Genomic DNA, 26,016 nt, shown 5'->3' on the forward strand with positions numbered 1-26,016 from the left:
AAGAGCTTTACCGAGTTTGGCACTGCTTGGTGTTCCCAGGTGTAAAAATGACAAAGGCAGAGGAGCGTCACCCATCCTCGCTCATCCTCACAGGCAGTGACAGAGGAGCACAAGTTACTATTCTCTTCAAGATAAAGTTTGCAAAGGTGAAGCAATGTCCTGTCAAGGCTCCATCCTGCAGTTAGAGGGATGCCGTGCTGGGAAGCTGACATGAGTTGGTGACCTTCACTCCCAGCTCCTGCAGCACTTCGAGGAGCTGCCGTACCTGCTCCCAGCAAACCTGCTCACCCTCTGCAGTCTTCACTCCCTCCATCCCTCCAGTGCCCCATCACCTGCACCAAGCTTCACTTCTATTTTTCCTCTCTTTCCCTTTCTCTTACCCTACCCATTCTGTCTCGTCTGACTTCCTTTTTGGTCTCACAAGGAGAAACGATCAACATGGAAGGGAACATAAGAGTCTTTCCAAGAAGCCGAATGCCTGCTGTACCCTCACTGTCTCTCCCGCTGTTAAGATGTCCTCTCACAGAAGCAAAGGGAAGCTTTTTGGTTCAGTCAGTTGTGGTTCAGGGTTGGGGTGTTTTTTTCTTTTTTTGAGGACTGGTGAAATGTCAGATCCAAACTGAGTCACACAGATGCAACAATTGGTTTTTTTTGTAAGCTGTTCCACATAGAAAAAGCAGCAAGTTAAGAAATTTTTGTATCACTTAGGCTGCATTTATGTTGTGAAATCCACTTTTCAAATTAAAGTGTGCAATTGAAAAGAGAGCCCAGCACTTTTTTTTTAATACAGTTTTACTTCCTAAGGAGTAGTTGGTGTTAGTCATTTTCCATTGCTCAATGCTAGTGAGCGATTACTCAATGCTGACCATAAAAGAAAGACTGGTCTGTCTCTTCAATTCTTCCACACACAAAGAAAATTACCTTGAAAAATTCAACCTTTTCCGTGGTGCTGTCTTAAATTCACGATTCAGGTTCCCAGAGCTACCCTCACACCTAGGATGCCAAGCAACCACTAAATCTGAAAGTGCGTACAAACTGATGTATATCAAAGCTACACTATAGAGTACTTCCTCATGTGCAGTGATGAGGAAATCGCAATATTAGTTTAAGTATTCATCTATGAACACACCTACAAACTTTACACTAACTGCCAGTTTCTTCTAAAAAGCTCCAAGAAGTCAAACCAATCCATCTAGTATTACTGCCGTAAGACAGTAATGAAAACAATGGTTTTATTTACGTTGTGACACTTAACAGTGGTTTCAAACAGCGTAATTACATTTGTGAGGTGGTATCGTAGTAAACACCACAAAAAGCATGTTACAGAAACAAAGAGTTCTGGTAAGTTATACAAGTTCAACACAAGAGAGCAAGCTGTGGAAAAAATATTTGCAGTTTCCATAAACTGTGTACCACTCAGTGTGAAAGAAACTTAAAAGGATAGAAAAAAAACTTTTAAAGACGGAGTTAAGGCTCTTACTTACAAGTGATCTTCCTACTGGAAGCATATTGAAAATATTTTCTCTGAACAGGATACAGCTTGAGGACTTAAACCTGTGCAAAAAGCTTCACAATTACGATGCTGTGGAGCTCAGTGTCCACAAGAGTAAGGGCTGCGTGTCTTCTGTTTCCTCTTTCTACTGTACAAATGAGCCTTTACCCTTTGTACCCTAAGATCCGGACCTGCATGCAAGCTAAGTCCCCATCAAAGGTAAAATGAGAAAAGGCATTTCTTCTCTTGTCCCCGTTCCACTGGGAACAATAATTGATATTTCCACAATAGAAGGAAATCAGACATCCCTCTGTAAAAAAGTCTATATAGAGTATCTCTAGTTACTGCAAAATAAACTTGCCTGTTTTAGCTTTTTAAAATACACGAAGATGTAAGCCTGGATAAAATTAAGTAAACCAGCCTTTCAGTTAAAAGCAGTGTCAGGTATCTTGGGTTGCGCTCCAGGTGAGCGACATGAAGAAACATGAACAGAATTTTTGCTAGCACTGAAGAGAACGAAGATAACAAAGCCTTTAATGAAACCCATAAATAAACTAGTACAAGTTCCAAAATGGCATCTAACTAAAACTCGGGGGCTTGGTGGCATGGCAAAAGGGAGATCACCCAGACAGCTCAAAATCATCACTGATGAAGGGACCTACTGTACATTCTGAGGTTCATCATCTTCATGGATTTACGTATACTGCACCTCCCTCAAAAATACATACCCATTTCATCCAGGATTTTGGATGCCATTACAGGAAAGGTGTTTACTGGAAGTTAGCAGAGTGGGATTTTTTTGTTCGTTTATTAAACAAAACTCTTTGCAGGCATTGTAGGGTACCAAGTACCCCCACCGAGCACCAAAATGAAAATGAGGTTTTGGACACAGAAAGCGTGGGGGCAGGAGGGCAGGACATTAGCTCATACAAGAGCTGCTTTTGATGGATTCTGCCTTAATTGTGGGTACTTATCAAAAAGTACCAGTTATCTGTTTCACAGACATCTGCATTACCCACACATGGGTCAGATTTTGACCCATTCATCCTCCAGTCTGAAGGCAACACAGCTTTGCCAAGCATGTGGCTGCCATCGCCAGGGCAGAGCGGCCATCAGCCGGTCAGTCTGAAATACGAGTGGGTGCCGACATTCCAGGAACATGAACACTGCAAGCTGGTACAGAAAGGGTGCAAATAAAGTTTTTAAATCCTATTCTTGGGAGCCAAATTTAAAGCTACAGTAAGTGACTTCAGGAGTCAGAAGTATCTAAATGCTCTTTTCTCCTATTTATTCTATAGAAGTGACCATGTTTGATACAAGAAGAAACAGCATTCTCCATTTTGAAAAGTTAGCATCACCACACTAGACTGAATCAAAAGTTCAACTCTTTCTTGTGAAAAGACGCTAGTAATCCTGATTCAGGTCCTTAGAAGACTAAGTATCCCACAACTCGCAACTCTGTTACCTACTAAGGAGAGAAGATAGTTGGGAAAGGCACACAGCAACTCCCAGGTACCACAACTCACAGGTATCTTTGGCAACGCATCCATTCTAATGAATTATTCCTGTATGTGTCTTTCAAAGGACAGCACCCTATTGCCTTATTCACTCTCAATCTCTCTGAGATTTCATGAAAGCTCACACTTGAGAATGCATTTAACTGTAAAATAACTTTCATTCCTTTATTCAAACTTCACATATACAATGGACAAAAAAAAAAAAACATTTTAAAATAGATCCATATAATTATATGGATTTTTGCAACATATCAAATTCAGATCAAAATTAAGATATACACTGTATTCCATAACCAAGCTAAAGCTTAAGTGTATACTTCATTTATGTAATAAAACCTAGGAACTACTCTAAATACTGGAACATTCGCCAGTCAAATTCATTTGAGTGGAAAGTTGTTTACAGCAATTTGGAGGTTCGGAATCCCTCTTTACAGGGGCTATACAACCACACTGTAAACAAGTATTTGAATTAGGCAGTTTCCCTTCTATTCTCCAAACCGCCTTCATTTTACAAGAGCAGCTGCTGTAAGTTGCAATGGATACAGGAAGATTTAGACCAGTGGTTTTCAGTATGTAGGTTACCAACCCCAAATGAGCAGGAGATCAGGAGCAGTTATCTTTATATAGAAAGAACAGCCAGAGCCTAAAATCAGCTCATCTTCACAGTTCTGGTGTGGACTTGCTCATGGCTGGGTGTTTCTCCTCAGGTGCTAGTAGCACAAGCGCTCCATGCAACTGGAAAGGACCAAAAGTTTGAAACAAAGAGCCAGAAGAGTGACAGTGGATGTGGTTTTAAGAGAAAAGTTGGAGGGAACTTCCATGTTCTCATGATAAGCCAAAGAGAGCTCCACAAAACATCCAGTCCCGATGGAAGAGATAATGACAGTTAAATGCAAAGTTCAAGTTAGCACATTTCCAGTGTAAAAACATTCCCTCCACCAGATGTTAGTACTGCCTCAGTCAGAAACAAGCAACTGATTCCAAACACCAGTCTTAAAAAATAACACGGCTCTTCTTCTAAAGACTGGGAAAGTACAGGTAGTAACATCCTGAAATCTAGATTAACAGGTCAACATTTTACAAAGACGTTGTAAGACATAAATAATCCCTTTTTAAACTGCTGAACACATCTGATAAATAGCTTGCATGTCAATCTGATATATGCTGTACCGTTTGGCTCTTGAATCCCAAACCTTTCCATAAGAGATACCACGCCTAGAACACTGTGAAATAAATAGTGAAAAACCAAAAGATACTGTCTGTTTCGAAGCATGAAGAGTAACAGTACATGACGCAAGATAATCAGCATTGCACATACAGGGAATGCCATTCTGGTTGAACAGATTATGAAGTAGTATTCTCCATGAAATACTAGGCACAAGAATAAATCAATTAGACAGTTTTTTCTGCCTAATGGACAAGTCTAAAATTAACATTCTTGGCAATACAACATTGTAACTGATATGCTTCTCAATATTTACGAGCCTTAATTGCAAAAATCATGAAGCGATGTTTATATTTGTGTCTTTGACAAGGAGTTACAGTTCTGGACAGATTTCTTCTATGTTGTGTGCTCTACTTTCCAGCTGGTCACGAGTAGCCTGCGCTGCATAAGAAAGATTACAAAAAACCAGATCATTCTTCACACTCATTGAGTAATTTCAAAACACACAAAAATCCTCCTGAAATTATCTTTGCTTCTCCAAAGGTAATGCTTGCCAATCTGTTTTAGCAGCCTGCAAGCTTTTAGTTTGAGAGTGCAGAAGCTTCCAAAATAGTTATTTAACCCTCATGTTCTGAAGCAACGGCTAACACCATTGTTCAGCGTACCAAGCACTGAATGCTCACCACCCCTGGAACTGGGAAGATTTAACCCAGGAGTTAAGACAGGTATCAGTTTGCAGAATTAATATATGAGGTTCCTGAAACACGAGCAAGCACAGTACTTTTCAGGTCAAATTTCAATTCCAGATGAGACACTTTAAAACAAAACAAGCTTATAAATGAAGAAGCACAGTCCGCTGTGTTTTTTAAGGAAGTTGTTAAACTCGTGGTTTTGAGCCAAGGAACAGCAATACATCAGCGAGAGCTGCTTCTCATTACTGTTTTTCAGGTGAAAAAGCCCACTCTCTCTCTCTCTATATATATATATACACGCACACCTGAAAATTCAGTGGCATAAAGCAAAGATCAGAGAAAACCCCATCCAGATAATAATCTTCTTAAAAAAAGGCCAGTTAGGCTTCAGCACAAGTCAGACTTGGTAACAAGTGCAGTTTAACAAGTGGGTAGCATAGCTAACGAGCAGCACCCATTTGTGTATGCTCCCACCTTCTCATTTAAGTCACCTTTAGGGTGATGCTCACTGTGGTTAAGGAAATACAACATATTCTGTATTTACCAAAGGCCAAAAGAGCACACCCAGTCAGCTGACAGCTGGGCTGAGCAGCAGTATCTGAGCAGGGTTATCAGAGCACTGAAAGCTAAATTAAGCCTAGGGAGAGAACAATAGTTCTACTGCTTGTCAATTGAACTGCTACAGATCACACCCTCCTACGTGATACTTTTTGTGTAGCAGAAATAAAGACAGGTCTGTGCTGAAATCATCATGCTTAAATCTACCTACATCAGAAATCTTCTCTTCAATAACTTCAAAGAGATTTTTTAAAGAAAAAGTGTTTGTGGAGAGGAACAAAGGTCACTGTTTTGCTGGCAAAGTCTATTTATGTCGTTCATGGAGTCATAAATAGGGAGTAGCCGGAGAAATTCCAGAGCTGAAATGCTGAAGCAGGCAATCCTACGGCACTCTTACTACTTGAACTTTCTTTTCCACCAAAAGCCTTGGCTGCTAGAATCCACATGCATGGGTTAAGTTACAGCTACTTGAGGCAAGAAAGGAATGACCCATCCACTTAAAACATTTGGTAGCCCATGATGAAGATGGGCAAAAATATACAAACAGTTCTCACCATCACTGACTGGACTGGCCATCTTCATTTCAATCGCCAAGAAATCTCAGTCTGTAACCAAGAAGCGCAACTCATATTAGCAGACCTTGTGGTATCTGACAGAAGCTGTCTTAAAAACCTATCCTAAGTCTCTAGCCCCTTCTTCTAAAGGGGAGTGTAGAGATTAGGAGAGTATTGTTACTTTTAATCAAATAGAAAACAGACAGGATTAGAGGGTAAAAAGGAGCATCAGATAAGGGAAGCACAGAACCTTTAACGGATTACCATGGATAAAAAAAAAAAAATTCCAACTGAGAAGAGGGTCTCAAATTGCCTGAAAAAACAATCCAGGAGCCAGTGAAGCCCTTGAGTCGCAACAGATCACTGAGAAATGCCTCTTATGCAGCACCTTTACCTGGAACGATCATCAGTACTACAAAAGTTATATTATTCCACTGCAATAAAAAGACACTGCATGCCAGCTCTCGTTTGTATAGATTTACAGTCTCAGACATAAGAGGTGAGTGGTAGCCACATCACCAGATGTAACTTCAGAAAGACTGACGTTGAATGGAAGAAATTATCAAAACGTAGCGACAGCACAACATGCAGAAAAAGACTTTCCCTTCGCAGTTCAAGGCAAGCATCAGAGCTGTTAGTCAGTTTAGCAGAGTAAAGCCAAAATAAGCCATCACAAAAATCATCTCCTGCATCACCCAATACACTCAGTAAAGAAAACCCTCCTTTTCTACTCTGTAAGAAAGCACTTTAAAATACAATAATTTGAAGTCGAAGGGCTCTTCAAAAGCTATCCAGATGAATAATCTTTCCCCACGCTTACAGTCCTAACAGGGGAATCTCAGGAACAAGAAAATAAACAGCATTTTGATTCACTTCCATGAAGGAAACAACCAAATTGAAATACTGTTTTGAATACGCAACTGCCTACTATAACCAAAAGCATGGTGTGACAAAGCACAGACTAGCAAAGAATGCAAGTAGCAAATGTTAAAACCAGCTATTTGAGAAACATTCTGTAGCTCCAATAGCTGTTTAATTAATATTTATGAGTAAGGAGATTCTTTTGTGCCCTCAGAATACAGATGAGAGGGCAATAAAGATATGTTACCTCAAAAAAGGTTATTTCAGTAAAACTTCGACATTAATTTAATATGGCAATGTTGCTGAACATATATCATTCTCTATGTAGGAATTTCTTAAAATGTGGGTAGTGGCAGAAGACAGACAGGTTTATTAACAGTTTTGACCATGTTCCATCATCTTTTGAAACTACCCTACCACAGAGAATAACACATGATGAGTCTGAGGGCATTCAGTTCACCAGCCGTTAGTGAAGTGAGACCAGTACTTAACCTCAGAAGAATTTATGAAGTAGAGAGACCAAAAGCTATGATAGTTGATGCAGAGATTACAAGATAATGAAATATGAAGGTTTGTTAAGCAGAATGGTACAAAACAAAAATGAAGAATTGAAAACTACACCAAGTTAATGAAAGTATTTCTATACCCCAGTTAGTGGGTTGATAAACTGGCAAACAGTTACGTTTATGGAATCTATTGGCCATGAGCAGTCTAAAATAGATAATTACCAGTTGTGGCTCTGAAGTTGGTTATGAGGCAAGGTGGAATGGACTTCAACAATAGAGATGGAAAAATGCTGCAAAGGTGTGACTTCTTTCCACTGGCGAATGCAGCTGGGGAGCGGAGTTGCCTCTGTTTTACAGCAGAGAGCAGCGAGATGGCAGCTTCAGGCCATGGAGAAAGGTCATATGGTTGCCTATTGGAGCCCTCCTTTCCCCTGGAGAGTGAAGTTCTAGTAAATAGCCATTATAAGGCCTATAGTAAGTTACTGGATAAAGTCAGTCCATTAGTGGGTCTCAGACACGTACCAAATGACCCTTCCAGAACAATTATGAAGGCACTAGTCCTCCTGTAATAAATAATGGGACTAAAGTGTGCAATCCACAGAACTTAAAAACACGCAACTTTGCAAATCACCTTTCTATTGTGTGAAATTTAAACTAATTTTAGAAGAGTTCCTAGTTCACATGGTTGTGAAAAGCAAATGTGAACCAAATTAAACCCATGCAGCATCTTCCCAGGTCTGCAGACTGTGCTAACGTCTCATAGCTTTGCCAAGCAACAGATGAATGAGGCTTACAGACTTCATTGCCACTAGTCTCATGAGCAACAGATGTCTATTTTTTTAATGCCAAAAACTTGTTTGAAGTGCTGTTACACACAGAGGTGGGCAGTGAACAGCTGTAATTATTCACCAGAAGGCCACCACAAAAATCAAAGACTTTGATCGCAGGACTATCCTTTTCACCCAGAGAGGAGCTTAAAGATGAAAGAGAAGGTGTCAGCCTCTACAGTTTTATGAGTTTCCTATCAAGAGACAGCCCTGAAGCAGGTTCCAGAAACACCTCCCAGCTGAAAGTCCCAGACTTTCTTCCAGCACCCGCACTGAAAGCAAAGCTGAGGGTCTTATTCTATACTAAAAAAATTAACATTACTGCTTAAGGACAGGTGTGTACCAAAGTCCTAAGAGGAGTTTTACATTACAGTAAGACAGGGAGAAGTTCTTACTTAGGAAGTTAGATACACTCCCCTCCTCAGGGAGGAAGCATTCATGCTTGTTTCCCATTGCTAGCTACAGGATAGTTTGGGAGCAGAATGGGAACTGAACCAGAACCTAAGGCCCTCCCGTGTGGCTACAGCTTTAAGTGTTCTGTACAGGACAACTCCTCCTTTAAAAAGGATACTGGCAACTTTGCTACCAAGAGCCAGTTATGCTGGGGAAACTGTACGAAGCAGAGGTGTTTGCTTTTCTGTATGTCACAGCAAACAAATCCCACACGTTTAATTAGCAATACTGATGCTTTTGGTACCATGCTACAAAAATACCTATGGAGACAGCATGCAGCATTGCACACTCAGCGCTACACACTGTACCCTTGCTATTCATTCTCACACTGGGGTGTATTCAGCTGAAAGGACCACTAGTACATAAACATGCTTTCTGATTACATCAGTAGCTCACCATGTTCAGTAACTTCTGTATTCATTGTTTCTACATCTGCAGCATCACGCATCTCCTCATCTTCATCATCTTCCTCTTCCTCACCATGTAGTTCTTTTGCAATGAGCTGTCTTGCCAGTTTGATGTTTCGTCCTTCATTGTAGTGCATTTTTCTCTTCATTTCAAACTGTTTCTTTTTCTCTACGGACAAACAAATGCAAACATTGATTTTTGCCGCTTTTAAAAAAATATCAACCTATTTCCTTTTCAAAGAGGCACTAACTGTTTCCTAGGTCAAATTTATTCCTACCTTGAAAGTCCATCGATTATATGATCAAGAAATCACTGAATTAAAATTATTTTCTTTTAAATGAGTCCAACTTAGAAAAAGGCTGGTAATTAATGGACTGGAATGGCTGAAGCACTTCTTTTAAAGAACCTGTCTACAAGTAAGAGCGCGTCTGAACCAAGAGAAGCATCCAGTAACAGCATAAGAAATTCCAAAGTTTCGCAAGCCTTGTTTCTAAGTGAACTTAAGGACAAATGGAGACGTACTAGAGGGGTAGAATATGAACTTTTGCAGATGTCCGACTTGACTCCTGGCTGGCTACCAAAGGCCAGTTACGAGAGATATATTTACCACATGTAAAAAAAAAAATATTTTCCATTTTCCCCATGGCCTGAAACCTAACTTTGCACCGTATATTAAACGTTAGCAGGTCTAGAACTAATGCATTATAATTAAATCAAACTTCGCTTTTTGGCAGCCCCAATAGTGTTTTTTGGTTCCTTTAAAATAGTAAGGTTACACGCTCAAAGTTGGAGCCAGGAAAGATGAGAAGCAACAGCTAGATAATGCAAGCCTGAAACCTTAGAAGTATTATTGTTTGACTGTTTCCTCAAAATGTTCTAGCCCAACCTAACACAAAACAACATCTCTGCTGAAAATGCATGAGGCAATTTGCTGAGGTCTAAATGTAGATTTCCCACTGGATCATTCTACCAGATCCTTTGAAAACAAGAGAAATATCATCTGTATGTTTGCAAGCAATTAATAGCATCTTAATTGCAGTGGTACTCATAGAATTGTTAAGTCTACCTGAAATACGTTCAGATCAAGAAGTACTCCCTCACCCCAGAACCAGAAGAGCTTCTTATTTGAGAAGTCTAGGTTTCTTAAGAGGAACTCCCACACCTTAAGCAGCAAGGGGGCAGCCAGTAACAGCAAACTCCTCTTTACATGTAGATACCAAACCAAACAGTCCTAATTAGAAACAAACAGCATTTTTGTTCAATCTTTTACCCTTCAAAGACCTTACATGTCCATTTTCAAATGACAACATCTTTCTGTTAGACGGTACTTTTTCTTCCTAAATATTTCTTACTGAAAAACTGAAACTATTTGTAGAAAGGAAAAAAAAAAAGAACCCAAAGAAAATAACTTATGTCTACCTCGTTCTTCAGGTGTTAATTCTTCATCGTCTTCCTCATCCTCACTGCTTTCCTCTCGTTTTGCTATAATCTTGGGTCCTCTACCTTCAGCTGCAGCTGCCAGTCTACATAAAACATGCAGGACAAAATGCTGAAGCAGCAAAGTTCCTCACTATGTAAAATACACAAAATTTCAGAACACTCATACTAATTGCTTTGTTCATCATTTTCGCCATATTTATATGTAGTAACAACCTCTAAGAGGTTTTAAGTACCAGTGGCACTATCAAGCACCGAAAACTACTTCATTTGATAATAGCAAAAATTTGACTTCTAGAGAAAAGAGCAATACCTTTCCAAAAAGAAAATTACTCTGGAAAAGGGAAAATTATCTGAACATTTAGCCAATTTTCCGTGACAATACTTACTTTTTACTCAACACATCTGCTTTTAAAGGCTCATTTGATTCTGAATCGCTTACTGCATCCTCATCATCTTCTCCTACCATGCTGGGAAGGCAAACATAAATAATTTGCTGATTAGAATTTGCTTGACAAAACAGTCTAAACCTTACAATGCTCAATTAAAAAACTCCTTTAATGCTTCAAAATTTTCCCAAATCTAATTTACATATTGATATGAAGGACAACTTTATATTCTAGCACACAGATGTTAACTGAAAAAAAAAAAAAAAAAATCAAACCAAGTCAAACTTACTTATTCCATTCAAAGCCTAAAGCTTGCTAGACACAGATCTTCTAAAAAATTACTTTGTCCTTTTTGACAGTTCTCCTCAGTAGCTATATGCCTTTATTTAGAAGCTTTGTAAATCTCAATATGTTGCATATACCCAATAGGCCTGCACAGTCTGTCAGGCAATCAGCTGTGGTAAGTACTGCATCATGCACAAAGTCAATTTTGCTGTAAAACCACTATCATTTACTACCAGTTTAGCAAGCCTACCTGTGGTAAGGAGTACTTGGCTCATCTATTTTCATCAAGCCATAATCTTTGCCTGCTGGGTGGTACGTAGCTATGATGTTCATTTCATCCCACTTCTGGGATTTTTTACTGAAATAAGAAAACAAAGTTAACTTTTCTTATATTTTAAAAACAATTAGTTTTGTTTGGCCACAGAAAAGGAATGTTTAGAATGTCTTTTGACCTCTTCTACATACTATACACAAACAATATTGTTACAACACAGACGCGTTCAAAGGATGGCTATTAAACACTGTTCTATCTATACATACTTTAGTTGTCATGACAAATTATCAGTGCAACTTAATTTTCCCTAATAATTCACAATAGCTAAATAAACTCAGTGATCTATAAATGTATTCTTATTCATAGACATACACATATTTTCTCAAAAGACTACCGGTCTTGTTCAATCACTGTCCTATTAACTGTTTGCTGTTGTTACAAGTTACTGCAAAATCATTCTTCCTTGTATTAACAGCCCACAACACTTCCACAAAACCAAATAACTTCCACCTCACCTCTGCTCAGTGAGCTGCTATGATTATTAGCGAAACTGTTGCATAAACAATACCAACCAACAAATAACTTCCTGCAGTAAAATAAATAGCCCTGAACAAAGCTGGTTATTAATACTGCTTTTGTCATCGTAAAATGGAATCATAAAACAGAACTGATTCACTGCTGTAACTAAGCCGAGGGAGTTTCGCATTTTACACAGACAACAAGTGAAGTTACATTATTTAGAATTTCCTCAATTAATCAGAGAATGTACCATTTTATGTACATTTGCAGAAACAAAAGCCCACCCAGGCTGACAAAATATACAAGCCACAAGGAAAGCAACTGCCTTGTGGCCAGAGGAGGAGTCATCCTTCTACTGATCTAAAAGCCACAGAAATTTTTAATCATCAGGACCTACCAGGTTCCACATTGTCTCTAAAAAGGTTATTACAGGCTTCATATAAGGTGGTCTCCTCCCTTAGACTAAACCAAGAAATTTAACTTTAGAATAGTAAAATTATTCCATTATTTAATATTACCTTATGCATTAACATATTCCTGAAGTGTTGCAAATTACTATTTAAGGAAGCAAATATTACAGGGCTTTGTTGATTTTTTATTTTGGGGTGGGTTTTTTTTTGTTTGGGGTGGGCAGCAGTTGGCTAGAAGACTTTAACTACTTTTATTTAAACACAGACTGTTCCAATAACAAATCTGAAATATATATTCAATCTCAATAACACAGCTGCTCTTGAGCAAGATACTATCTGTAAAACAAAACTGATAAAGCAAAATTCCAAGCACAAACTAAGTTTTACATTTATGGAGAGCACTGTATAATATAATGGGAGGAAAAGAAAAGGGGATTTAAAAAATAGAATTTCATGCTCAATCTTAATATGCCAATCTTAACATGCCACAGATTTATACTCCAGAAACAAATACAAATTAAGTGAGCTTAAATCCCCCAGCATATAGTAACCAATGACAAACTCACGTTTGAGGTTTCAGTTCTATTTAATTATTTTGTTCAAACTGCAACACTAGGACTGCAACCTAAGCGGACAACACGTGAGTCAGATGGCCTGCTCTGGCAGGGTGGAGAGTCATGAGCCTCACGATGACAAAGCAAGAGCTCTAGTCTGGGAATGCCAGTTATCCAAACCTATCTATTTAGGAGTCAAAAAATCACCAGTTAAACATCAGCTAAACGCCTGCTTAAAGTTAATCCGTGACTAACATAAAATGATCATACACAGTGAGTGCATGAGAATTTTTACTAGCCATAGCAGTCGGACAATGGCACGCAGCCCCTATAAGGAGCGAGCTTAGTTGAAGAGGAAATATGACAGATGGGAGGAACTCCCATCACATGCTTTGTGCTCACCGCACTCATCCAGAGCACATCAAGGTTTATTGCCTGGGCTCACAACTCAATACCTAATATTAATATTGGCAACCTCAGAAGAATCTATTTGGCATACACTGCTCTTGAAATTAGACAGCCCACAGCTAGCAATTCAGTAACTTATAAATAAAAGGCTGAGGAAGATTTTAGTAGCTTAGTTTTCCACACTAATTTCTTTAAACTTGGATTCCAACACCTAAAGCTTATCATTAGTGGCAAACAGACAAATGTGTCATTTCACCTCTCCATGTAAAAAGCCATCACAGGAGAGTGACTAAGTGCTCTAAAAACACACACCTACCTTGACTGTCTCCCATTTAGCACGCTTAGGCATGCCTGAGCAACATAACGTTAATGATAGAGCTTATGATCATCACAGGAAAATGCTTCCTGACATCCCTTCAGATGCAGAAGCATGAAATCTAATCTTCCTTAGGAGAACCAGATTTGAAAAATCCCAGGAGTGCTCATTTTTGTTCTCTCACATATTTAAATATATATAATCATTTATTTTGAGACCACACCTTGACAGGCGAGAAGTCTCTGCAGCAGTATCACTCAAAGGAACACCTCTCACACCCCGCTTGTTCCTACCATAGCAGATTCTTCCCTTCCCTGTTCCAACAGGGCTGTTTGTGCGGACACACATGCACACACTTACTTAGTTACTTTGTAAAATGCTAGATCAGATCATTCACTTTGGTTTTACAGGAGCCTTAAGGCAAAAAATACTGCATACCAAGAATGCCAAAAACGTATCTGGCATTAAACCACGATCCCAGCTCTTAGGATGCAGTTCCAGTGGTGCCCCAATTTCACAAGCTTCCCTCTTGCATCATGATTTCATTAAGGAAGTTTTCCAAAGAACTTTACCATCACTAACAACAGTGCAAGGTCAATAATGATGCAAATACATGAGAGCTCTGCTGAACATGGTGCTTTAAAAGATGACAGCTGACAAAAAGAGCTCTTTCAACTGCAGCTATTTTTAAAGGTATTCAGATCTGAATTTCCATATTAGAAATAAGCAGAGGCTGCTGATAGAGGCGCAAAAAGAAAAGATATATCTGAATTTATAAACTCATTTTTAATCTTCAAGAAAAATCACAGCTGCACTGCTTATCATTCTTTTAAGTATACGAGTCAGAAGTACCACTGATATAAACGAAGCATCGCCAACCAAAAGTAATACCTTCACACAAGCCAGCTTTAAATACCCTACACTGATGTTTCCAGGAAATCTTCTAAAGCAGCCTGCCAGGTTTAACCGATATCCTTTTCCTTGCAAGGCAATTTCAGAATTAATCTAATTGACTTTATTGACTCACACTGACAAACAGGAAATAGAAACCGGACTCCTGCCCACTTCACTGCTCTGCAAAGAAATTACTGTGTACTATAACCAATATAACATATACTCAGCTGATAACTTTGTACTCTAATTTCTAATCATTCTTCAAGATGGTACAAAAGAGACTGCAGAAAATTAAATAGAGGTCACCAATAACCAAGTGGGGTGCGGTAGCACACACTTTGTGCTACATTTCATCAAAACTGGAGAACAGGAAAAAACTGCAACATTTGTGTGGCATATTGCTACTTACATTCACCTCCTTCAACAATATTATCACATTCCTTCACTTGAAATAATTTCTCCCTGGAAAGCAAGAGCAGCTAACACAGGCAACAGACCAAACCAAAGACTTTTCGTTCCTACCTTGCTGACTTTAGACTATATTCACAACTTAACTAGGCAAAGAGGAAAGGGATATTACCACAATACAAAAAAAAAAAAAAAAAAAAAAAAAAGTAATTGCATGACCGTTTTATTTTATCATTGTTTCTTTCCTTGCAATACTGAGTGAGGTCACGAATGAAGAAAACCATCAAAAGCAATTTTTTAAACACAGAGTTCAGATCAAACCCTGATCATCATAATCTGATAGAGTCTCAGAGCAACATTATGCAGCACGTACTGAGTGCTAACAGCAGGAAACGTGCAAGAATTCTCGCTGGTCAAGGATGGCTGCTGGCTGGCTAAAAAAACCACTTCTTGCACATTTGGACTAACTCAGCGTGTTACAATCAAACCAAGATTTTCTTGTCGTTCAGAACACAAACCACATGGCCAGTGCATATTCTCAAGTGCGAGATCTTTGCAGCTGAATCCTGAACAACCGAAAATACGTCTTACTTATGTTTCAACCCAGGAGAGGTCTCCTCCCCAGAGACACACTTCTGGTTAGAGAGAGATAAGCTACCTTTGAGGAAAAGACCGAGAACAAACGTCCCATGGCAAAGGCTATTTCCCAAACTGCAAACTATGCTCGTAGCAGCGCTAACACCTCCCTGCTTGTCTTTTTGAACGAGCATTTAAAGATAATACTCCTCCTGCTAACGTTTCATAAACGGCGAGGAATCACACCAGCTCTTGGGCTGCCACACTGCACCCCCGGGCAGAGTCGGGCTGCCGTTCCTTCGTCCTCCTCCCCCGGACAGCCCTCTCCGCCCGCCGCCCAGCCCCACTACCCCCGCTCCCAACACCGAGCCTGCCCCGAGCGCTGCCCCCCGCCTCGGCCGGGCCCCCGCACCCCCACGGAACGGGAGAGCCCGGCGACCCCCAGCTGGAGACGCCGCCTGCCAGACCGCGCCGGGCCCAGACCCCAGCTGGAAGCGACAGGGCCTGCTAGGACCGGCCGCCGCCTCGCCGCCGCCGCCACCACCACCGGGGCTGCGGCCCTCACCCGTGCTCGTCCTCGTCGCGGGCCGGACTGGCCCGCCGCACCCCGGGGGCCGCCCCCTCGGCCGACAGCTTTCCGCCGCCCTTCTTCAGGATGCCTTTGATGGGCGCGCGCGCCGTCGCGCCCGCCGTCGAGCCGGCCGGCATCGACGGCCCCTCCATCGCCGCCGCCCGCCGGCCCGCTTCCGCCCGCCGCCGCGCCCGGCCCCGCCGCGCCTCGGAACGGCCTCGGGGTGGGCGGGCGGACACGGCGCCCCCTGGCGGCCGGAGGACCGCCGAGTCTCCCGGCTGCGGTGCGCCTGCGCGGCCCGCCCCCGCGGCGGGGGCGGGGGGCAGCATGGAGTGGGGGGGCGTTGGGGTGCAGTGTCCCTGCGGAGACCGGCGCGTTCCCAGCCCGGGGGTCAGTGCCGGCACAGCAGGCCGGCCGTGGGCTGGCAGCACAGCTGTGTGGGCTACAGAGGGTCGATTTAGATGAGATATCAGGGAGAAGTTGTGCACTCTGAGGGTGTTGAAGCGCTGGAACAGGTTGCCCAGGGATATTGTGGATGTCCCATCCCGGGAGGTGTTCAAGGCCAGGCTGGATGGGGCTTTGAGCAACCTGGTCTAGTGGGAGGTGTCCCTGCCGGTGGCAAGGGAGATTGGAACTAGGTGGTCTTCAAGGTCCCTTCCAACCCAAGCCATTCCACAACTCTATGACCACCATCTGTACGAGGAAGGAAGTAGGAATCTGATGAAGCAGCGATGAAATGATCTACCCCCAAAATCTTAACGCAGCTGGAAGCCACCGTGCAGCTGGCAGCGCGCTGGCGTGTCCCTCCGTCATCCCTACAGCTCGAGGATGCGGGTGGAGCATTTGATTTTGGGTTACAGGAACGGCAGCATTAGGATTTAAATGTTTAAAGGGATGATGGCTTAAACATGGCAATTGTTTCTGATCCCTGCTGTCCTCCCTCCCGTCTCAGCCTCCTCCAACTGGTAAGGATTAGCAAAATGCTGGCTCCCTGCCCAGCTCCTGTAGCTATCTCAGGGCAAAAAAGGGCACATCCATACCAATTGGGGTCCCACCATGGTAAGGGTAGAACATTCCCTGCAGATTTACAGCATTTTACATCCACGTTGTTTTTTCTTCACGTCAATAAAAGCGGCAGGAGGTGGAGGTCACTGCCAGCCAAAGCCACGACGCGGGTTTGCTGGCATGGCTCAGGCTGTGGGGGAAGCCCACACATCTGAGCCCAGGATTCTGGAAAGACCTCCAGGAGCAAGCCACTTAACTTCAAATGTGGTTGCTCGTGTTGCACTGCCATTCCCTCTCAGGTGGTGCCAGACCCTGCACGCCGAGCCCCCTGTCTGCTCGAAAGGTCACACAGCTGGGAAGGTACAAAAGCCCCAAAGCAGATATTTTGATTTCATTTTTTAATGAGTTGCATCGATGCTATTCAAGCAGAGTTGTCGCGGTGCCCGGTGAACACCTGCCAGAGCAGACGTGGTGCCAGCGGGCGCTCGGCAGCTATAGGAGCGGTGAGCAGGACATCAGGCAGAGCCCACCATCTCTCGGGGTTTGGGGAGAAGCCTGGGGAGGAGAGGACAAGAGAGCAGACCCGTCTCTCTGTCTGCTTACAGGCACCCTCAGAGCTGGCCCCTCGGGAGTGCAGGACCAGCCTCACTTCAGGCAAGTCACATGCAGACACTGGAGATGGGGTGATGCTGAATTTCTGGACATTTTTAGACTCAGATTTTAAATATTACAGGCCAGATCTCGTTTCTAGCATGGAGGTCTGCTGACTTGGAAGGAACATATACCTACAGGCCTGCACCAGAAAACGTTCAAGACCCCCCGTCTCAGTTCCCAGGCTGCAGGACCGACCCCCGTGTCTGGACATTGCTGCTGGGAAGGCAGAGCCTGCAATGTAGCTCAGACACTGTAGACCCCAAGCAGGCCCAGAAGCATCAAGACAAAAATGGGAAACAAACCTGGGGACACACGACAAAAGGTTTTCCCCCGGGACTAATACTTTGACATCACATCTCATACCCTTTCGCATCCACATACTGGAGGACTCACAGCCACAGCAGAGCTTCACGTCTGCACTTCAGGGTTTCTTTTCTTCACCCATTAGCTTTGAATCTGTCAGTTACTCTGCAAAAGTCAGATCGAGACAAAAAAGGGGGGAGAGCGATAGAGGGAACGACAGCGAGGAGTAACTCAGGGTGGGCAGACTACCGTTAGCGAAAGGATTATTATGTTTCTCTGTTACATAGAGAAATTCTAATGGATAATAAAGAAAGCAACAAAGTTCATCGCTGGTCTGGCGCTGTGTCACTGCATGCCGGGAGTTACATCTCGGGAGGGCAGTTCACTTGATCCGTGGGCATCATTTTCTCGGTGTCAATCTTGTAGGACTGGAGAACGCTCTTCAGGTGCTCCACAGTTTCTGGGTGCATCTCGGGAGCTCTTGATAGAATCCAGGCGTAGTCAATGTGGAAGAGCCAAAGGATGTTAGTGCAGGAGTAAACCAGTGAGTAGTTTTCATAGTCAGTGGAGACGACCCAGTACGGGGCAGAAGGCATGACTAGGAGAAAGAAGGGCACCATAATGCCATGAGTAACTGACTCTGGACTACTCTGCAGCGCTAGAGCCACGGCTCCTGCTGCTGTTCCCACTTTTGCTGCTCCTGAGCCACATAATTGTTGTCAGTACAGGGAGATATAATTTATAAAAGCCTATCAGGACTCCTTGTTCTGCCCAGATGACTCAAGAAAGTCACAAAGCCCCAACCAGGAAGGACTTGTTGGAAAGTTAACACCATGACCTGAACAGCTTGGCCAGGCGACTGACAACCAGTCCAGCTGGTACCTGTGTGAGGAGGGAGCTGTAGGGCTGGAAACTGGCACCAGTGATCTGAGGAGCACGAATCACCACCTCCCTCCTCACCACCCACTGCCCCACACAGCCAGCCGCACCGCAGGCGGTGGGAATCAGTTTGACTCAGTCCATTCCACCAGCACCAGCCACCTGGACCAAATTCTGTTCTGCATCAGGCTGCTAGGCCCAAAACATCTGCTCTGCTGAACTCCAGCTTCAAACCATCAGGCAGGAAGCAGGGGTGGGTCCAGCAGGCGGGTGCAAGTGCCCTGGGATTTATTTCTGATGCACTCAGGAATGCTGGGTGATGTTCTCTGTGGCTCATGTCCAGTGAGGATGATGGGGGTTGGACACCCTGCGGGCAAAATGGCTGCGAGCGATGCCTTGGCAGCGCATGGCTAAGTCTGGCTGTGCTCGTGGATGATAATTGTCCTTTGCAAGTCCCCCTGTTCCACCCGTTTCTCCAAATAACCCGTCTGGGTGGGTGCTATGAAATAGCCCAGGAAAAGGTGCAAGGGAGCCAAGAGGAGACTTCTGCTCACTGTCCAAGCGTGGTTGCGGACAGAGGGAGGTGCTGTGCAACCAGAATAAAATGCACTTCCCCTCGGCAGGCCCCTGTCGTGTGTTACATTGACCAGGGAAGAAAAAGCAAACAAAAACACATTAGTAACAGTTATTAAAAGTCACTTGTAAGCAGAGGCAGGGTAGGATAGAAGCTATACCGCTGTGTTCAGAAAAACAAGCCTATTCCTGGCCCTTGCAGTAGTTGTGGAGCTGCTTTCCCCACCAGCCCCATCTGTGAAATGACCTGGAGGGATGGTAATGCTGCTCATCTTTCTTGCTTTGAGATCAATTAGGGAAGAGTGCTCTACCCCTGTGGGGGCTGTTGCTGTAACTGATTTATAAATATCACTAAACCACTGCCTGCTGGTCATAACCTCTGTCCTAACCCTTCAGAATCGCCCCATGGTGCTGCGCTGAAGCCACCGTATCAGCTTCACCTCTCACGTTCCTCATTTTCCACCCCTGGTGCCATGGAAGTGGTGCCTGCTCCGTGCCCTCCCGCCATGCCTGGACCTCAGCACGAGCCTCCCAGCCACACACTTACACCAGTTAAAGCGGACGCCCAGCTTGGCTGGCTCCTTTACATCCATGTGCATGATTTCTCCTTCAACTTCGTTGACTTTGCCATTGGAACTAAGGGGAGAACGACAAGGTGAGAAATAAAATCAGATGAGTTTGAAATCACTATTTTTTATTTTTTTTTGCTTCGACTAAATCATCCCTCCTGATGCATCCGCCTGCCAAGAGGTGGTTGAAACACGTACAGCAAACCACAGCATCCCCGGAGGGACAACTTACCCCTGGGGATGGTTTCCCAGGGGCAACCCAGGGCACATCAGGTCCTGGACCAGGAACAGCGGGGCAAATGGCACCCCAGGGTGCCTCTCTCCAAGTACTCTTCAGTGCCATGGGGGCCGTGACAGAGAAGAGGGAGAGAAAGACCCCTCTGCATGGGACAAGACGATCCCAGCACTGATTTTGGATGTGCCAGGGAGCAGCTCAACTCCTGCTGGTTGTGGGAGGCCTGTGTGCACATCTGTTTAATCACCTGCATTTTTCCAGGTCACAGCACATTCCTCCGCACACAAATTACCTGTCCCTGCTTGGTGAGCCAGGGTTTGTTTTGCTGCTGGTCCAGAGCACTGCCCTGCTGGCAGCAAGCCCTACGACTTGGGCTGCCCATCCTATAATTGCATTTTTCCCTGGATGCCTCAAGACCTGGACCCTGCCTGTGGGGCAGGAAAGTGTCACACTTCCCCATGAAACAGGAACACCGAAGAAGGCAGCAGCTAATGCTGCCAGCAGCAGACAGAGGTCAAGGGACTGATGCTGGAGCCATGCACAGTGTACACCTGACCCAAAATATTCCTGATACTTTAGGGTCCTGAGCTGCTGCTGTGGTGACTTGAATGGACAGATTAATCTCCCGCAGATTAATGCAGCTGCAAATAAATGTCCAGCTGTTTGCCAGGCGCTGCCCTCGCAGTGGAGCTGCAGAGACAGTGCTGCGCGGTCAGCAGGCAGCATGGACGCTGCTCTCTGCCAGACACAAGGGATGTGATGCTGCCTTGTTGTTATTGTGAGCCAGAACAAAGTCCCCATGGCACGCCAGGAGCGCAGGAGACAGCGCTGCGTTCGCCGCTCGCTCCCTCTCATTCATTCAGCCACCCACAGCAGCACCCCACGACAGCCGGGGCTGGCGATGGACATAGATTAATTAATATCTGCATTGGTCCTCGCAAAAAGCCAGGAGGGCTCGGGATAATTGAGGCTATCAAGTATAATAAAGAGAACAATCAGTATATTCACTTTGCTCATTGATTTAAACTGGCAACGATTGCTGAGCCCCTAACACAGCAGTTACTACCAGTGCAAGGTAAAGGCTCCAGAAAAAGGCTGACAAATATTTGCTTAAGTAAAAATGACCGGTGTACTTCACCTTCCCTGCCCCCTTCATCGGGTCCCTTTACTCCGGAGCAGAGAGGAGCACAGGGCACAGGCACCTCTCAGTACTCGGGGGCACAAGGTGGTGGCTGCTGTCCTATAACCGGCCCCCCCCCATGACCCTCCTGACACAGGACCTGGGGCATCCAGCTTCTCAGCCATCACTGCTGTCCGGTAACCAGCCCCCCCAGGATTCCCCCAGGACAGGACCTGGGGCATCCAGCTTCTCAGCCATCACTGGGGATCACAAACCAGTCAGGGGGGACACGCAGGCTATTTCACACAGGGGTCACCATGTGCATTTGATCTATTTTCTCACTACTCACCTTGGACAACGAGACAGAGACCTGGTGAGCCTCACGGAAGCACCAGAAGAGACCAGAGACCCACATCTCTGCCGTAACTGCAGTACAGCTCATTATCCCAGCAGAGCTACTGCAACCACAGGGTGACTCCCCAGACCCAGAAACAGGCAATTTGGAGAAAAATTGCCCAGGATGGCAAGAGAGGTGACAGGAGTACCACCACTACAGCGAGGACACGACCTGAATGCAAACACTTACAGCAGCTCCTTGTTGATCACCTTGAACTTCCCGTTCTCCTTCAGCGAGTAATTTGCCTGGATGCAGCTTCCTTTCTCGAAACTTGAGGGCAGCTTCTCTATCTCGTACCACTTCCCCAAATACTGATAGAAGAAAGTCCAGAGAGGCGCTTTTAGCACGAGAGAGCTGAGGCAGAGCAGCCCAGCTAGTTTGCTGGCACTGTCTCACCTGCTTAATTCATTCCAGTGCCCCCCTCCATGGCGTGGGAGGCTGCAGGGGGTTACTGGGACCACACACCCGCTCTGGCAGCTCCGGCACAAGGTGTTGAGACCGGACCTGCCCCCCGCCTCTGTGCACCCAGGCAGTTTGCCGTCGGTCCCACGCACCCTTAGCCTAGCTCACTACCCACTGCGAGATTTTTTAGGAAGCTTTTCACACCTTGTTGATATCGAAGTCTTCTTGGACTGATGGATCTGGGCACGGTCCCATGTGAAACATCTGGCCTTTCCCAAAGCTGAAGAGGCCAAGCAGGACCGAGAGCCGCACTGCCGTGCCCAGCATGGCTGCACTGGGATGCAGGTGGGAAATAGACCTGGAGAGGAGGAACATAGCTGAGCTGGAGCCTCCCTGGAGCAGAACTTTGTGTGAAACACAGCAAGAAAGACAGGACACTGGCAGCAGGGCACCTTGGGGGCATGGTGAGGAGAAAAGGGGCATGGTGGGGAGAAAAGGGGCATGAGAAGAGCACAAAGGCACTGTGCCAAATAAGTCTCCAGCCCAAAATGGCCTCAAGCCCTGCCTGTGATCAGGCTGTGCCCCACAGCTCTGCAGGCAGCAAGGCAATGCCAGGTGAGAGCACTTGTACCCATCACCCGCACCTGGCAAGATGCAGGGGTGATAAACGCCTGAGGACATGCAGAAGCATCGTCATCTGTCCAAAGCTGAGAGAAGGGGAAATGCAGGAATGTTTGCTATAAAATACTGGAGCAGAAGTAACATGCTCCAAAGCCAGGACCAAGCCGGGGCCTGGGACATGGAAACGAGCAGTGGACACATGTAGGACCTCCAGAGAGAGGGACATCCCCACGTGTGCCAGGGCTGCCTGGCCCTGTGAGGTGGTGGGAAGGACAGTGCAGCTGTCTCTGGGGGGTCCTCTTGTGCCAGGAGGTACACGGTACTGTGGGGTGGGGAAGTTGGTCAAGACTCAAATCAGCACTAAATAAAGTACGACCCCCAAAAACATGCTGCAAGGAGGGAAAGGACACGTTTTCCTGTGGAGCAGAAGCGGGAGCTGTGCAGCTCACCCCCGAGCAGCCCCTGGAGCCAGGATGCTGCCTACATGCTTCAGGCTCTGCCTGGGGCAGGTTGGCACCTACAGACCCTGCAGCATGGGGCTGTTCTGCTCCCCTGGCCAGAAACTCCTCCACAGTGGCAGTGGTAGCTTTTTCCCCAAGTTTAAAAGAAAAGTCCAGCTTGTCTCCAGCCACAGGGCATGGGCCCTGCTGTGGACACAAACACAGCTCCCATTCTGAATCTCTTCATTAAGAAACATACCTTGGCTGATGAGGCGGAGTGATGCTCTGAGGAGGACCAGGGCTGCAAGGAACAGCTCTGTGGTGAGCTCTCCGCCTCATCGTTTTATAAGCGTGCTGGGATCATCATTATTCAGCAGTAGCACAAGCCACTCCCTGGTCCTCGACGTGTTTTGTTTTTTTGGCCGGCCAGTCAGCTGCCTCCGATCTGCAGCTGGTACGAAGCTGGAGATGGGCTGCGACTTGGCTGCTCACCCAGGCAAACAAAGGCACCCCACGTGTCTGGGTATCGCTCTGCAGCTGCAGAGCTCTCTGCCGTTCGGCCACCCATGAGAGCCTCGGACCTGGGTGCAAACAACAGGGGAAGGGGAAAAGGAAAAGTGCCTCAGCCTTTGAGGTGTGCTGGGGACAGCAGTGGCTCCCGTCCTGCTCCCTCTGGCCCAGCAGCACCCATTGCCCTGCTCCAGGGGGAACATGCAATCTCCTTGAGGGCCACTTGAGCCCTCCAGGCCACTGCGATGTCCTTATCCCCATCACAGTCACTCGCAGGAGTACATGGGGAGGATTAAGTAGCAGGAGGCATCACAGGCTCGTCTGGGGAGCTGCAAGACCTCTCAGCAATTTTTCTTCTAGACTTTTACATCTCATTAGAAGGAAAGATGCTGGTGCAATTAGTTCTATGCTGACCTGGCAGTTTTTCCAACAGGTGCCCAGCAATGACTTTGACAGCAGAGCAGCCATCTGTGAAGGCAGCCGGGCCCAAGGGTTATGCAAGGAGAGTTGGGTAACAGACAGGATGCTCTCTGTGTTTAATTACATTTTCTTTTAATCTGATCTCTTTTGAGACTTTCTCTCTAGGTATGTTTTTACATGCTGCACCGCATGCCTTACTCTCACATGCACACACACACTCCAGAGCCCCTGGCTGCCCGAATGCCACCTCAAGAGCCACAAATAGCTCCATCCTGTCCCATACCGGGGCTGTGCCCTAAAACACAGCCACAGCCGAGGTGCTCCCAGGACCTCGATGGCCATCATGGCTAAGCATCGCTCATCCAATGCAGACCCAGCAGTGCCAGCTGGGGGTGAAGAGCTCAGAGGAGCGCCTGCTCTAGGGCCCCATGGCAGTGCTTGGCACAGGGCAGGGGAGAACACAGGGGCTCTCCCTCCCTGCACCCAGCTCCCTCAGCAGTTTGGCAGCCACCGAGTGTTCGTCCCTGATGGGGTTTCTCTGGCTGCCCACGTCAAACTCAGCAGTGTCCTGCAGGCCCTCTGCAAGCCTCACGTTCATCTGCACCTCTTGTGATACAAACAGGTGAGCAATCACAAAAACCCTGGACAGATGCCCTGACCTGGATGGTAAAAGCGCTGCCATGCCAGAGGCACTGTGGAGGTGACATCAGTCCCCCCACATCAGACTGGCAAGCTCAGCTTTCCTCCTGAGCTTGGCTGCCTGCATCCTGCAGAGCAACCAGAGGAGAAAGCGCTGCAGAACAGCCGGCCTTGGCCACAGCAGAGCATTTGCCCTGCGTGCGTGAGGGCAAGTATGTGGAGGTGTGTCGGTGTGTGTATCCACATCTGCACTCTCCTGCAGGAGTACTGCGTCCAGCTTTGGAGTCCTCAGCACAAGAAGGACATTGACCTGTCGGAGAGGGTACAGAGGAGGACCATGGAGATGATCAGGGGGTTGGAGCACCTCTCCTGTGAAATCAGGCTAAGAGAGTTGGGGTTATTCAACCTGATGAAGAGAAAGCTCCAGGTAGACCGTATAGAAGCCTTCCAGTTATCTGAAGGGGGCCTACAAGAAAGATGGGGAAGAACTTTTTACAAGGGCATGTAGTGATAGGATGAGAGGTAATGTCTTCAAACTGGAAGAAGATAGATTTAGATTAGGTATCAGGAAGAAATTTTTCACCGTTGAGGGTGGTGAGACACTGGAACAGTTTGCCCAGAGAAGTTGTGGATGCCCCATCCCTGGAAGTGTTCCAGACCAGGCTGGATGGGGCTTTGAGCAACCCGGTCTAGTGGAAAGTGTCCCTGCCCATGGCAGGGGGGTTGGAACTAGATGGTCTTCAAGGTCCCTTCCAACCTAAACCATTCTATGATTCTATGAACTGAGGACTCCCTGGCTGTGGTGCCAGCAGTTCTGATGAATCTTTTCACCTTGCTGCGGCAGAAGGGGCTCGTGCTCGCTCTGACCATCAGGCACCCAAGGGCTGCCCTGCAATGCTGGCCCTGCCAGTGCTGCACCCAGGTGGCCAGGAATGGCAGTTTTGGCTCCCAGCACCTTGTGGCCAAGGTCACACCAGAGCAGTGAGGTGTTCACCCAGCCACACTCCATGAAACCTGCTGCAGAAACATGCATTCACCTGGGACGTGGCCCAGGAGGTGATGAGGGGCCAGGAGCCAGCCAGGACTGATACTCCTGAGCAACATGAGAGCAGAGATGGCCTGTGGGGTGCACTTTGTTGTAGCCATCAACTCCCTCACAGCCAGCACCAGCAGCA

General features: G+C 45.7%; 2 protein-coding genes across 6 annotated transcripts; both read right to left on the reverse strand.

The window, feature by feature from the left end:
- Positions 1 to 1,188: 1,188 nt before the first annotated feature.
- Positions 1,189 to 16,257, reverse strand: PPP1R2 (protein phosphatase 1 regulatory inhibitor subunit 2). 5 transcript variants are annotated; one of them, XR_012463371.1, is made up of 8 exons: positions 16,069 to 16,257; positions 11,395 to 11,502; positions 10,860 to 10,940; positions 10,453 to 10,556; positions 9,022 to 9,201; positions 7,568 to 7,776; positions 5,979 to 6,029; positions 1,195 to 4,615 (listed from the first exon to the last, which is right to left on the reverse strand). XR_012463371.1 is itself a non-coding variant. In XM_074153218.1 (7 exons), exons 1-6 carry the CDS (start codon positions 16,224 to 16,226, stop codon positions 6,025 to 6,027), a joined length of 636 nt encoding a protein of 211 aa, XP_074009319.1. In that variant the 5' UTR covers positions 16,227 to 16,257; the 3' UTR covers positions 1,189 to 4,615; positions 5,979 to 6,024. The 5 variants fall into 5 exon arrangements, 3 of the variants coding, with proteins under 3 accessions (XP_074009319.1, XP_074009320.1, XP_074009318.1); XR_012463370.1 differs by having other exon boundaries at positions 3,151 to 4,615; positions 7,568 to 7,691; XM_074153218.1 differs by lacking the exon at positions 7,568 to 7,776 and having other exon boundaries at positions 1,189 to 4,615.
- A 2,141-nt stretch (positions 16,258 to 18,398) lies between these two features.
- APOD (apolipoprotein D) lies at positions 18,399 to 22,538 on the reverse strand. The gene is made up of 4 exons (XM_074153928.1): positions 22,416 to 22,538; positions 21,999 to 22,120; positions 20,036 to 20,124; positions 18,399 to 18,634 (listed from the first exon to the last, which is right to left on the reverse strand). Exons 1-4 carry the CDS (start codon positions 22,536 to 22,538, stop codon positions 18,399 to 18,401), a joined length of 570 nt encoding a protein of 189 aa, XP_074010029.1.
- Between the last annotated feature and the right edge of the window lie 3,478 nt (positions 22,539 to 26,016).

Source organism: Numenius arquata, chromosome 9 (genome assembly GCF_964106895.1).
Source record: "Numenius arquata chromosome 9, bNumArq3.hap1.1, whole genome shotgun sequence".
NCBI lineage: Eukaryota > Metazoa > Chordata > Aves > Charadriiformes > Scolopacidae > Numenius > Numenius arquata.

Bases quoted from the DNA above. Each gene is read 5' to 3' on its own strand.
- PPP1R2 (XM_074153217.1), bottom strand. From the start codon at position 16,226: ATGGAGGGGCCGTCGATGCCGGCCGGCTCGACGGCGGGCGCGACGGCG. The intron at 11,503-16,068 runs GTGAGGGCCGCA...TTCTTATTTCAG, and splicing joins CGCGACGAGGACGAGCACGG to TAAAAAATCCCAGAAGTGGG. The intron at 10,941-11,394 runs GTAGGCTTGCTA...TTGCCTTCCCAG, and splicing joins CCAAGTACTCCTTACCACAG to CATGGTAGGAGAAGATGATG.
- APOD (XM_074153928.1), bottom strand. From the start codon at position 22,538: ATGCTGGGCACGGCAGTGCGGCTCTCGGTCCTGCTTGGCCTCTTCAGC. The intron at 22,121-22,415 runs GTGTGAAAAGCT...TTCTTCTATCAG, and splicing joins AAGACTTCGATATCAACAAG to TATTTGGGGAAGTGGTACGA. The intron at 18,635-20,035 runs GTAAGTGTGTGG...TCTTTCTCCTAG, and splicing joins GGGCGTCCGCTTTAACTGGT to TCATGCCTTCTGCCCCGTAC.